Source organism: Myxocyprinus asiaticus, chromosome 24 (assembly GCF_019703515.2).
Source record: "Myxocyprinus asiaticus isolate MX2 ecotype Aquarium Trade chromosome 24, UBuf_Myxa_2, whole genome shotgun sequence".
NCBI classification, from domain to species: Eukaryota; Metazoa; Chordata; class Actinopteri; order Cypriniformes; family Catostomidae; genus Myxocyprinus; species Myxocyprinus asiaticus.
Genome location: NC_059367.1, coordinates 11,116,186 through 11,129,311, shown reverse-complemented (window position 1 = coordinate 11,129,311; position 13,126 = coordinate 11,116,186). Strand labels below are relative to the sequence as shown.

General features: G+C 38.6%; 1 protein-coding gene across 8 annotated transcripts in view; it reads left to right on the top strand.

The window, feature by feature from the left end:
* Positions 1–13,126, top strand: part of cep350 (centrosomal protein 350) — a 64,080-nt gene that overhangs the window by 43,354 nt on the left and 7,600 nt on the right. For 5 of the 8 annotated variants that reach the window (XM_051652914.1, XM_051652910.1, XM_051652909.1 and 2 more), the window contains exons 29-32: positions 2,254–2,376; positions 4,436–4,650; positions 5,250–5,416; positions 12,895–13,054. In XM_051652914.1, coding sequence (XP_051508874.1) covers positions 2,254–2,376; positions 4,436–4,650; positions 5,250–5,416; positions 12,895–13,054 — 665 coding nt within the window. The remainder of the gene's footprint in view (positions 1–2,253; positions 2,377–4,435; positions 4,651–5,249; positions 5,417–12,894; positions 13,055–13,126) is intronic. The other 3 variants (XM_051652916.1, XM_051652915.1, XM_051652913.1) reach the window with 2 other exon arrangements.

Genomic DNA, 13,126 nt, shown 5'->3' with positions numbered 1-13,126 from the left:
GAAGCTTCACATTTCTGCCGTTAAACACTCCAAAAATTGGCCCCATTCACTTCCATTGTATGTACTTCTCTGTAACCTCGATTTGTGCCTTTTTTTTTTTTTTTTTTTTAAAGAAGAGGACAGATGAGTTAAAATACTTTTTTGTGGTAGTCAACATTATGCCAAAAATGCTGTCGATTGAGCTTAACTTGTTTCCCCTCTTTCACCACAAAAGAATTAGCAGATATCCCTCAAGCATACCTTTGAAGAAAAATAAAAAAATGGGAGAATCTTATAAAGAAATGTCTGGGAAAATTTCCCCCCTAAATAAAAAATATATATAAAAAAAAAAACATTTAAAAACAAAATTGCATTAAAACTATGACATTTTAGCACATTTCCTACCCAAATTCTCATTACTGTAATGTGGAGAAAAAAAAAATTAATAAATAAAATATATATATATATATATATATTATTGCAGTACTGTAATAAAAAATAAATAAAACATTGTGTCCGTACAGGAGAATTTTTATTAAAATCAGCCTAAATTAAATACTACCATAATGTGTATATATAATTGTGCTTCACAAATGTACATTTTTTTTATATATATATATATATATATATATATATATATATATACACACACACACACACAAACACAGCGATCAGCCACATTAATAAAACCACCTGCCTAATATTTTGCACGTCCCCCTCGTGCTGCCAAAACAGCGCCAACCCGCATCTCAGAATAGCATTCTGAGATGATATTCTTCTCACCACAATTGTACAGAGCGGTTATCTGAGTTACCGTAGACTTTGTCAGTTCGAACCAGTCTGGCCATTCTCTGTTGACCTCTCTCATCAACAAGGCATTTCTGTCCACAGAACTGCCCCTCACTGGATGTTTTTTGTTTTTGGTACCATTCTGAGTAAATTCTAGAGACTGTTGTGTGTGAAAATCCCAGGAGATCAGCAGTTACAGAAATACTCAAACCAGCCCATCTGGCACCAACAATCATGCCACGGTCCAAATCACTGATCACATTTTTCCCCATTCTGATGGTTGATGTGAACATTAACTGAAGATCCTGGCCCGTATCTGCATGATTTTTTTATGCACTGCTGCCACACGATTGGCTGATTAGATAATAGCATGGATGATTGTTGGTGCCTGACGGGCTGGTTTCAGTATTTCTGTAACTGCTGATCTCCTGGGATTTTCACACACAACAGTCTCTGGAATTGAATGGTGCCAAAAACAAAAAAAAACATCCAGTGAGGGGCAGTTCTGTGGATGGAAACGCCTTGTTGATGAGAGAGGTCAACAGAGAATGGCCAGACTCTACGGTTACTCAGATATCCACTCTGTACAATTGTGGTGAGAAGAATATAATCTCAGAATGCTATTCTGAGATGTGGGTTGGCTCTGTTTTTGGGGCATGAGGGGGACCTACACAATATTAGGCAGGTGCTTTTAATGATGTTGCTGATCTGTGTGTGTGTGTGTGTGTGTGTGTGTGTGTGTGTGTGTGTGTGTGTGATATATATATATGATATATATATATATATATATATATATATATATATATATATATATACACACACACACACACCATATATATATGAATGTATTTATTAGATTTTTTTAAATATTTGGGTGTTGTGGATGGAATGTTATGAAAAAACATATATATATATATTATAAAAAAAAAAAAAAATTATTAATTTTTTTTATTTTTTATTTTGGAGTGAAATATGACCTGGACATTTCTTCTGTTTTTGTAAGATTCACCAGACTGCTGTTTTGAGCAGATAAATGTTTCCAGGCCACTTGTAGGTGAAAGGGAGAACTTGTAATTACCTAGACCTTTTAACTTGGTAACTATTCCCTTAAACACAGGGTCTTTTTTCAGTCTTTGATCATTTTTAAGATGTTAGTGTTTTTATGCTCTCCTCACAGTAGTTGCTTGTTAAAACATTGCAGCATGTGGTTAACTACTAACTGTCATTGATTTGTCAGTGCTTTTGTTTCACAATAGTTGAGGGAAAAGATAAACAGCTATACATGTTTACCTCAGTCTCTCTCTCTCTCTCTCTCTCTCTCTCTCTCTCTCTCTCTCTCTCTCTCTCCCCCTCCATATCTGTGTGTTTCTTGTGTCTTTCTCACTATTTATACCTTATCCCTTATTGACTCTCATTCTCTTTTCACTCTACTTGATATTTCCCCCATATGACTGTCCTGTCCTTTCTTTCTTCCTTTGTTTTTAGACACTGTTCTCCTGTCCATTACTTCTTCTCTGTCTTTACTGCTCATCATTGGGCCTCTCTGTCTGTCTGTCTCCCAAAACTCCACCCCAAATTCCAGCATTTTATCTACAGCCAGTTGGTCAGGTACAGTTACCCACAATCCCCCCACTCCCCCTTTCCCTTTTCTCAGCACCTATTACCCATGGAGCATGCTTTTGTTCATCCACTGCCACAGCTGGGTGGGTGGGGGTATGTTTGGTTTGGATGAAAGCAGAAATACGAATGCAATGATGAGTGAATGAAACGGAACCAGCTACACCATGTTGAAATGAGCTGATTCTTTGGCTAAAGCTGCTATGCACGCATTAATCTTAGATATTTATCAAACTCAACATAATGTTTTTGTTGCTGATGATTAAATGTTTTATTAAAAAATTATTCTATCATGGCTGTTTTTTACCAGAAACGGGCAAATTGCAACTGTTCAGGATTGTCATAAATTGCAAAGCCAAAGATCAAACTTATTTGAATCATGGTGGTTTAAATTAGTGATTTCTGGGTCTTTTGTCTCTATGTGGTGTGATTTCTTCAAATCCAGTTTTTGTTTTTCTGCTTTGAATTAATCTATAAATGTTATGTATAAATGAGTGAATTTTAGGGAAATATTTCAGGTCATATTTCACCCAAAATTCTAATGAAAAAGACATTAAATATTTTATAAAGGCAATGAAGCTTTTTTTTAGGACCATTAAGATTTTTGCATTGTGACATTGTATATGTCACATATGTCACCTAAGCACCCCCCCCCCCCACAGTTTTGTAGTTCTCATTGGTATTTGTCATTTGATTCTCATTAGTCTTATATAGTATTTTTTAGTGTAAAAATAAATCTGTAATATTACTGTTTTTACTAAAACAAAACATTGAGAATTTTGTAATAAGTAATGTCACAATACAAAAAAATAAAAATAAAAATTAATAGTACTAAAATAAGCTTTTTTGTCTTTTGTATTTGTTGATTTGTCAGGGGCATATGACCCAAAATGTTCAAATGACAAGATTTGTGAGATTCACCCATACACCGCACAAAGAACAATCCCCGTTAAATCAGTTCTTGAACTTGGTACCGTTGTAAGTGCAGCTGGCTAGAAATATCTCCCTTCAGACAGGCCAGGCAGACTGATGTATTGTATGGCTCCGTATAATGCTAGTTTAAGACTTCTTCATCTGCCCAATTGCCACAGTAAATCTTAACTCCAGCCCCTGATTAAATAAGTGTAGTCTGTGATGAGCTAATGAGTATATATGACTGAGGCAACATAATGGAATTTATGCTTAGATGAAGATGGCCACTGTATTCACAAGGCAAGACAACTGCTTTTAGATAAAGCCATCTGTTTTTCTTTAACATGATTTTAATTATCTTAAACCTCAATGAAAAAGGCAGGTGGGTTTGATTACCCCAACCAAAATCATGATACATGGAGGGCTTTTTTTAATCTTATAAAAAAAAAAAAAAATTATAACTTTACTCCTAAAGGACATGTATTTACCTGACACAGCTTGCTTTAAAATTATTGATAGTGCGATAAAATTCAGTCTAGCATGCAAAATGCCAATTAAAATTCAGTTTTTAGTTTATTGTGCTTTATTGGCATGGCAGTTAATTGTAAATTTGAATTGCCAAAGCATTTGTAAGTACCAAACAGATACCTTTTAAGATATATTAAGAGAAAAAAGTCTTTCAGTCTTCACTGCAAGGTCCACTTATAGAGACAAAAGCATAACACACTGTTTGTCAAATCCTGGAAGCAACCTGTGTGTTTCTGTTGTTTTCATGTTGTTTACCCTTGAGATGGATCAGATGCATGAGTTTTACCTTAATAAGGATGATGAAAGCACAACTGGGCCCTTTGCCCATTTGTACTCCATTGCAATGAGTGCAGGTCTCCAGGTGAAGGCTGTGTTTGTTTTGGGAAGCATGGTTTGGATTGTGTGTGTGTATGAATATGTGTGGGTTCACAGTCTTTGGAAGAAACTAACCAGTTGGGTAAGAAAATTGGTGAACGGCAGTATTTGGTTGTCTGCTTTGCCTGCTTTTTTAAGGGGGTGTCTCCAAATCGTGCCACTTTGCTTTACACAATGTCATTCTCCCTTCCTTTGCTTGCTCTCTTTGTCTTTCTCTCACTCTCTTTTCCTGTAGGTTTCTCACTAAGAGAGAACAGCAGTTGATGCAGAGGCGTAGACATGCGGAGGAACTTCTTGAGTGGAGGCAGCGATTGGATGTGGAGGAGGCCGAGGTGCGGCGCATGGAGAAACAGGCACTGGCAGCCTGGGAAAAACAACAGACATGCAGCAGAACACCACTGCAGCAACGCAGTAAGACCTGCGGCAGACCAGAGAGTCCCACCGAACTAGGTGAAGAGTAAAACTGAATGAAAGAGAATGAGAAAGAAAGGAAGTGACACTGAGAATAGTCTTTCAAAGCCAGTTAAAAAACGAATTGTTCCAGCTCTAAAATCTAATGATTTATGGATGATCCTTGTTCAAAGACAATAGTCTGTATAATTTCACATCTGTTGAGCTCCATATTAACACACCAAGTTGCTTGCCAACTGTAAACGGTTACAGGCTGATGAGCTTATCTGAAGAATTTTTAATCAATGTTGTTGTATCATTTTTATAAAAGCAATAAGCAACCAGTGGTTTTGGTTACACTAGCCTTACCACGGTTTAGGGTTTTTGTAGGGACTACACTTCCCATAGTGTCTGTCAACATCTCGTTACTTGGGGAAAATCACTTTAAAGCACAGTCTCTAAAGTGCTCTTTTAGCCTATAGATTGACTTGTGTAGTATTAACTCTTTTCATTTGGTTTAAAAGTCAGTGTAAGAACATTAAAGCAAGTGTGATTTGTTTTGAAGACTCTGAATTGATCCATTACATCTTTAAGAATGCTGCAGTTTTATAGTATCTCTATTTGTGTGCATGTGTTTGTTTGTATCCATGTTCCCACAGAAGCAGGCAGTGAGGACGACTCCCCAGCACTATCTGTGTCCAGTGTGCACACAGATGCTTCTGTTCCAGAGCAGCTGGCCAGCCCTTCCTCAGACTGGCCGGTTTCTGAGCTACCCTCACCTGACCTGGGCAGCAGCCCTGAGCTCCACTCCACAGACAGCAAACGGGTGAGAACTGAACCAGCCCCAGGACAGATGACAACACAAATGTTTATCAGGACCTAGAAATGAAATATATATTGTGAACAAATATATATTTAAGCAATATCACACGAGCAAAAGTGCTATATGGCCCTACATCAGCACTGCTGTGATTACCTACGGCACTCGGCCTGCGGCCGAATCACAGCAGTGCTGATGTAGGGCCATATAGCACGATTGTGAGTGTGATATTGCTTATATACATAAGTTCAATGAACAAGTACATTTTAAAAAAATTGGGAAAAACTGAGTACGGTCATAAAAAACGCATTTGTGCATGGAACAACTTTCTTGCGCGTCGGATCAGAATCTGCCATTGCTGGTTCAAACCAAATGATGCGTCCAAGCCTTCGGTAGTAATTCAAAAATGTCACTTCAGAAATAGTGTCATGGCTTGTGCTGTTTCTAACAAGTTATTGGATTAACAAGGATGGGGGTGTGTGTGTGAGAGAGAGAGAGAGAGAGAGAGAGAGAGAGAGAGAGAGAGGGAGCGTGTGCGATCACCTGTTGCCACACCCAAGCAGAGATGCTGTCAGCTTTCTGAACATCAGCTTTCTCAGTGGAAAAGTAGCCGTCCAAGCGGGGGTATTTCTCCCTATTTCGTGGTAGCCGGTGCACAAGAGTCATTTACTTTAGAAACCGCAATGTCCTCCGCCATTTCAAACAGCACGTCCTCTCCAATGTGGAAAGCCTGGTAAGAGGTAAGTGCCTTGAGTTGTGTAATTAATCAGTCTGTTGTGTCTCTCAGCTGTGATGAGCCGTAATGCTGAAGTTGTTTGTTTAAAGCTATTTCCCAGCTTTAGTAGTGTAGTAGTAATACAAGCGATCACGGAGTGCTGTTGTATGTAAACACTGACTGATGCGGATTCACTTCACGTCACCTAACTGGCTCATATTACCCACAAAAATGATCTTTTGCCACCACCTGCTGGCTAACATATGTAATGTAAAAAGAGACACAGTAGCTCTTAACACATCTGCACTGCTCGTACACTTTAGTTTAGAACAGCACGAACACAAACGGAGTGATACAAACAGAGAAGCGTCCGAGTGCTGATGGTGTGAGATCACCAGTGCTCATGGAATGTCTCTCGTCCAATCAGATTTGAGGACCGAAACTAACTGTTGTGTGTATGTGTGTGTGTGTGTGTGTGTGTGTGTGTATATATATATATATATATATATATATATATATATATACAGTTGTGCTCAAAAGTTTGCATACCCTGGCAGAAATTGTGAAATTTTGGCATTCATTTTGATAACCGAAATCACCCAAAAGTTTACATACCCTTGAATGTTTGGCCTTGTTACAGACACGCAAGGTGACACACACAGGTTTAAATGGCAATTAAAGGTTAATTTCCCACACCTGTGGCTTTTAAAATACTTGTTGACCCCTCTCCAAACATAGCGCTTATGATTGTGATCATAAAGCTCTATTTTGGTCTCGTCACTCCAAATTACAGTGTGCCAGAAGCTGTGAGGCATGTCAAGGTGTTGTCAGGCATATTGTAACCGGGTTTTTTTGTGGCATTGGCTTATTTCTGGCAACTCGACCATGCAGCTCATTTTTGTTCAAGTATCGTCGTATTGTGCTCCTTGAAACAAACACACCATCTTTTTACAGAGCAGCCTGTATTTCTCCTGAGGTTACCTGTGGGTTTTTCTTTGTATCCTGAACAATTCTTCTGGCAGTTGTGGCTGAAATCTTTCTTGGTCTACCTGACCTTGGCTTGGTATCAAGAGATCCCTGAATTTTCCACTTCTTAATAAGTGATTGAACAGTACTGACTGGCATTTTCAAGGCTTTGGATATCTTTTTATATCCTTTTCTATCTTTATGAAGTTCCATTACCTTGTTACGCAGGTCTTTTGACAGTTCTTTTCTGCTCCCCATGGCTCAATATCTAGCCTGCTCAGTGCATCCACGTGAGAGCTAACAAACTCATTGACTATTTATACACAGACACTAATTGCAATTTAAAAAGCCACAGGTGTGGGAAATTAACCTTTAATTGCCATTTAAACCTTTGTGTGTCACCTTGTGTGTCTGTAACAAGGCCAAACATTCAAGGGTATGTAAACTTTTGATCAGGGCCATTTGGGTGATTTCTGTTACCATTATGATTTAAAAAGGAGCCAAACAACTATGTGATAATAAATGGCTTCATATGATCAGTATCCTTAAATAAGACAAAATCAATGCCAAAATTTCACAATTTCTGCCAGGGTATGCAAACTTTTGAGCACAACTGTGTGTATATATATGTGTGTGTGTGTGTGTGTGCTTTCTGCCTGTTTTTTCCTTATACTACCACATAAACTTTCAAGAACCAGCTGAAAACACATCTGTTCCGCGAGCACTTAACCAATCCACACTAATTGCATTTACTGTATAAAAATAAATATATATATATATACACACACACACCGATCAGCCACAACATTAAAAGCACCTGCCTAATATTGTGTAGGTCCCCCTCGTGCCGCCAAAACAGTGCCAACCCGCATCTCAGAATAGCATTCTGAGATTATATTCTTCTCACCACAATTGTACAGAGCGGTTATCAGAGTTACCGTAGGCTTTGTCAGTTCAAACCAGTCTGGCCATTCTCTGTTGACCTCTCTCATCAATAAGGCATTTCCATCTACAGAACTGCCGCTCACTGGATGTTTTTTTTTTTTGGCACCATTCTGAGTAAACTCTAGAGACTGTTGTGAGTGAAAATCCCAGGAGATTAGCAGTTACAGAAATACTCAAACCAGCCTATCTGGCACCAACAATCATGCTACGCTCCAAATCACTGAGATCACATTTTTTCCCCATTCTGATGGTTGACGTGAGTATTAACTGAAGCTCCTGACCCATATTTGCATGATTTTATGCACGGCGCTGCTGCTACACGATTGGCTGATTAGATAATCGCATGGATGATTGTTGGTGCCTGACGGGCTGGTTTGAGTATTTCTGTAACTGCTGATCTCCTGGGATTTTCACACACAACAGTCTCTAGAGATTACTCAGAAAGGTGCCAAAAACAAAAAAACATCCAGTGAGGGGCAGTTCTGTGGATGGAAACGCCTTGTTGATGAGAGAGGTCAACAGAGAATGGCCAGACTGGTTCGAACTGACAAAATCTACGGTAACTCAGATAACCGCTCTGTGAAATTGTGGTGAGTAGGATAGCATCTCAGAATACTATTCTGAGATGCGGGTTGGCACTGTTTTGGCGGCACGAGGAGGACCTACACAATATTAGGCAGGTGCATTTAATGTTGTGGCTGATCGTTAAATATATATATGCGTGTGTGTGTGTGTGTGTGTGTGTGTGTGTGTGTGTGTGTGTGTGTGTGTGTTATATATATATATATATATATATATATATATATATATATATATATATACACACACACACACACAGTACTGTGCAAAAGTTTTAGGCACTTGTGAAACATGTTGCATAGTGAGGATGTCTTCAAAAATAATGACATAAATAGTTTTCATTTATCACTTAATGTCATACAAAGTCCAGTAAACATAAAAAAACCTAAATCAATATTTGATGTGACCACTTTTGCCTTTAAAACAGCACCAATTCTCATAGGGACACCTGGACACAGTTTTTCTTGGTTGTTGGCAGATAGGATGTTCCAAGCTTCTTGGAGAATTCGTCTCAATTGCTTCTGTCTCTTTATGTAATCTCAGACTGACATGATGTTCAGTAGGGGGCTTTGTTGGGGCCATGACATCTGTTGCAGGGCTCCCTGTTCTATTCTAATCTTTTCTATTTCTAAAAGTAAAGTTTGGGAGTCTAACATTTATATTTCCTATTGACACACTAAAGCTGAAGATATAAATAACCATCTTAAGATAAATGCTTTTGTGAAACATCTTATGTGCCTAAGACTTTTGCACAGTACTGTGTATGTGTATGTGTATGTGTGTGTGTGTATATTAGGGATGGGCAAGACTAGTTGACTAAACGGTTCTGATGCTGCTAGTCGACACTGGAATTACTAGTCGGTTAATATTTCCCCCCATTAAACTGATAATAATTTTTACACATTTACGTTTGGCCTTATATTTTTACAGAAGCTGCACTTAAATTACTGTCATATTAATGTTACATATTTTAAATAGAATTAATAATACAAATATTATTTAAAAAAAGAGGACATCTGGAGCAGATACAGAGTTTAATTTCACCTCAGGCTGCGCCTGCTTCCCTCTCTCACTCATGGAGCACGCAGGAAAATGTCCTCTCACTAGACAAGCAAACTCAGCAAAGTAGTTAGGAAATCACTTCGGTGGTGCGGGAATCGGCTTTCCAAATGTTTGAAAGTCCCTATGGATGTTTTCACATTTGAGTCTTCTTTACATCTGTGCATGCTTGGATGTTGTTTTTCCGCTGAGCAGGCTTTTTTCAAGTGCAGGATAGCCACCTCAAGTGAGTCAAGTCCCGTCTTTCACCAGACCATGTCGACGGGTTAATTTTACTCATCAAAAAATGTATGCTTTTGAGTAAGTAGCCTAGAAAATAACTGTTTTAGACTAGGTATGTCATTTTTTTTAATCTACTGATTAAGAAGGCTATTTTCAACGAGGTGCCGACTGCTTAACGTGTTAAACTATTTTTTATTCTGTATGCATGTCATGTTTAGAATACATTAGGTTTATTGCAGGCTACGTCACAGGCCTATTTTTTCCTATCCTATAGCTACTTTTTTTTCTTTTCTTTTTTTTACATCGTAACTGTTATTGGTTAACGTTCTTTACCGAACAGCTGTCATATTAGATATATGACTGCACGGCGTGAAATACGCTTGACTTTTCAGCGCATTTTTTTTCTCTCATAGATTTGGCTTAGTCTACCTGTTAATTATTTTCAACAATGTCCTGACTGTTTTAATGTTAAGTAACTTTTACTTGGTGATTTCCATTTAGAACAGGCTTTTAGGGTTGTTCCATTGATCCTGCACTATTCATTCAATTGTTTTCAGTAAATATGTCTATTAAATATTCGCTAAAGTTGATTCAGTGAATGCGTGTCATGTTCTGTATTTAATGTACAATGATCATAATTCAAGACGAGCACGTCACAGATAAATACCCCTTTTCAGAAAATTTAGCATCGGATTTGGAATAGGTTAAGTATTTTAAATGGGTCGCATACATTTTTTTTTTTTTACTTTTCTGAAGGTTGGTTTCTCTTTAGACTAGTCGACTAGTCGGTTACAAAACTTCCATTTAAACGACAGTCAAATTAGTCGTAGCGCACATCCCTAGTGTGTGTGTGTATATACAGGTGCATCTCAATAAATTAGAATGTCGTGGAAAAGTTCATTTATTTCAGTAATTCAACTCAAATTGTGAAACTCGTGTATTAAATAAATTCAGTGCACACAGATTGAAGTAGTTTAAGTCTTTGGTTCTTTTAATTGTGATGATTTTGGCTCACATTTAACAAAAACCCACCAATTCACTATCTCAAAAAATTAGAATATGGTGACATGCCAATCAGCTAATCAACTCAAAACACCTGCAAAGGTTTCCTGAGCCTTCAAAATGGTCTCTCAGTTTGGTTCACTAGGCTACACAATCATGGGGAAGACTGCTGATCTGACAGTTGTCCAGAAGACAATCATTGACACCCTTCACAAGGAGGGTAAGCCACAAACATTCATTGCCAAAGAAGCTGGCTGTTCACAGAGTGCTGTATCCAAGCACGTTAACAGAAAGTTGAGTGGAAGGAAAAAGTGTGGAAGAAAAAGATGCACAACCAACCGAGAGAACCACAGCCTTATGATTGTCAAGCAAAATCGATTCAAGAATTTGGGTGAACTTCACAAGGAATGGACTGAGGCTGGGGTCAAGGCATCAAAAGCCACCACACACAGACGTGTCAAGGAATTTGGCTACAGTTGTCGTATTCCTCTTGTTAAGCCACTCCTGAACCACAGACAACGTCAGAGGCGTCTTACCTGGGCTAAGGAGAAGAAGAACTGGACTGTTGCCCAGTGGTCCAAAGTCCTCTTTTCAGATGAGAGCAAGTTTTGTATTTCATTTGGAAACCAAGGTCCTAGAGTCTGGAGGAAGGGTGGAGAAGCTCATAGCCCAAGTTGCTTGAAGTCCAGTGTTAAGTTTCCACAGTCTGTGATGATTTGGGGTGCAATGTCATCTGCTGGTGTTGGTCCATTGTGTTTTTTGAAAACCAAAGTCACTGCACCCGTTTACCAAGAAATTTTGGAGCACTTCATGCTTCCTTCTGCTGACCAGCTTTTTAAAGATGCTGATTTCATTTTCCAGCAGGATTTGGCACCTGCCCACACTGCCAAAAGCACCAAAAGTTGGTTAAATGACCATGGTGTTGGTGTGCTTGACTGGCCAGCAAACTCATCAGACCTGAACCCCATAGAGAATCTATGGGGTATTGTCAAGAGGAAAATGAGAAACGAGACCAAAAAATGCAGATGAGCTGAAGGCCACTGTCAAAGAAACCTGGGCTTCCATACCACCTCAGCAGTTCCACAAACTGATCACCTCCATGCCACGCCGAATTGAGGCAGTAATTAAAGCAAAAGGAGCCCCTACCAAGTATTGAGTACATATACAGTAAATGAACATACTTTCCAGAAGGCCAACAATTCACTAAAAATGTTTTTTTTATTGGTCTTATGATGTATTCTAATTTTTTGAGATAGTGAATTGGTGGGTTTTTGTTAAATGTGAGCCAAAATCATCACAATTAAAAGAACCAAAGACTTAAACTACTTCAGTCTGTGTGCATTGAATTTATTTAATACACAAGTTTCACAATTTGAGTTGAATTACTGAAATAAATGAACTTTTCCACGACATTCTAATTTATTGAGATGCACCTGTATATGTGTGTGTGTGTGTGTGTGTATTCTCTGTCTCTTTCTTCTGCGCTAGCACCTATACTACTCCAGCCACCTTGAGAGCTTTGCAGTATAACACTCTAGATGTTGTTGAACTTTGTATGACAAATTGCTTGCTATGTTCCTCATTTTTAAGTCGCTTTGGATAAAAGCGTCTGCTAAATGACTTCAGCACAGACTCAGTTGTTTGATATTATCCATGTTTTAGAGTAATTCAAAAGTGTGGCTGTCACAGTCAGTGTATTGGCTAACTTTAGGTCAGGAAGTTAAGGAAGGAAGGAACGTGATGCATCTAAAATCTCTGTGAGATTTATTTGAGCTATTAAAACATATTTAAGGAATTATAGCATAGTAATTAAAGTTGTTTGCATCTTGCGGGTATTTCAAAGTCAGTTTGTGTGTCATTGTGTTATAGAATTGTGATTTCTTTTTTTATTTTTATTTTTTTATTACGTGGTGTTAATTATACCCCTCTTTTGTGAGAGTGATTGTATGTCCTGACCTTGGATCCCTCTTTCTGTGTGTGTATGTGTGTGTTGTAGTCTCCTCCAGGGAAAGCCAGCCTCAGCTCTCTTCGACATTCAGACAGTAGCCTGGCTGGTATCGTCACTGGCACCAGCGGAAGCGGCAGGATGCAGGTGCGCTCCGGCTCCAAGACCAGTGAGCCCTACACCAGTGACCCCCAGTCAGCCACTCCATCTGGTAAGATCCTTGCTCTGGTAGAGAATCCCAGCAGACTTGTAAAATAACCTTGATTTGCTTGATCTAATAAGT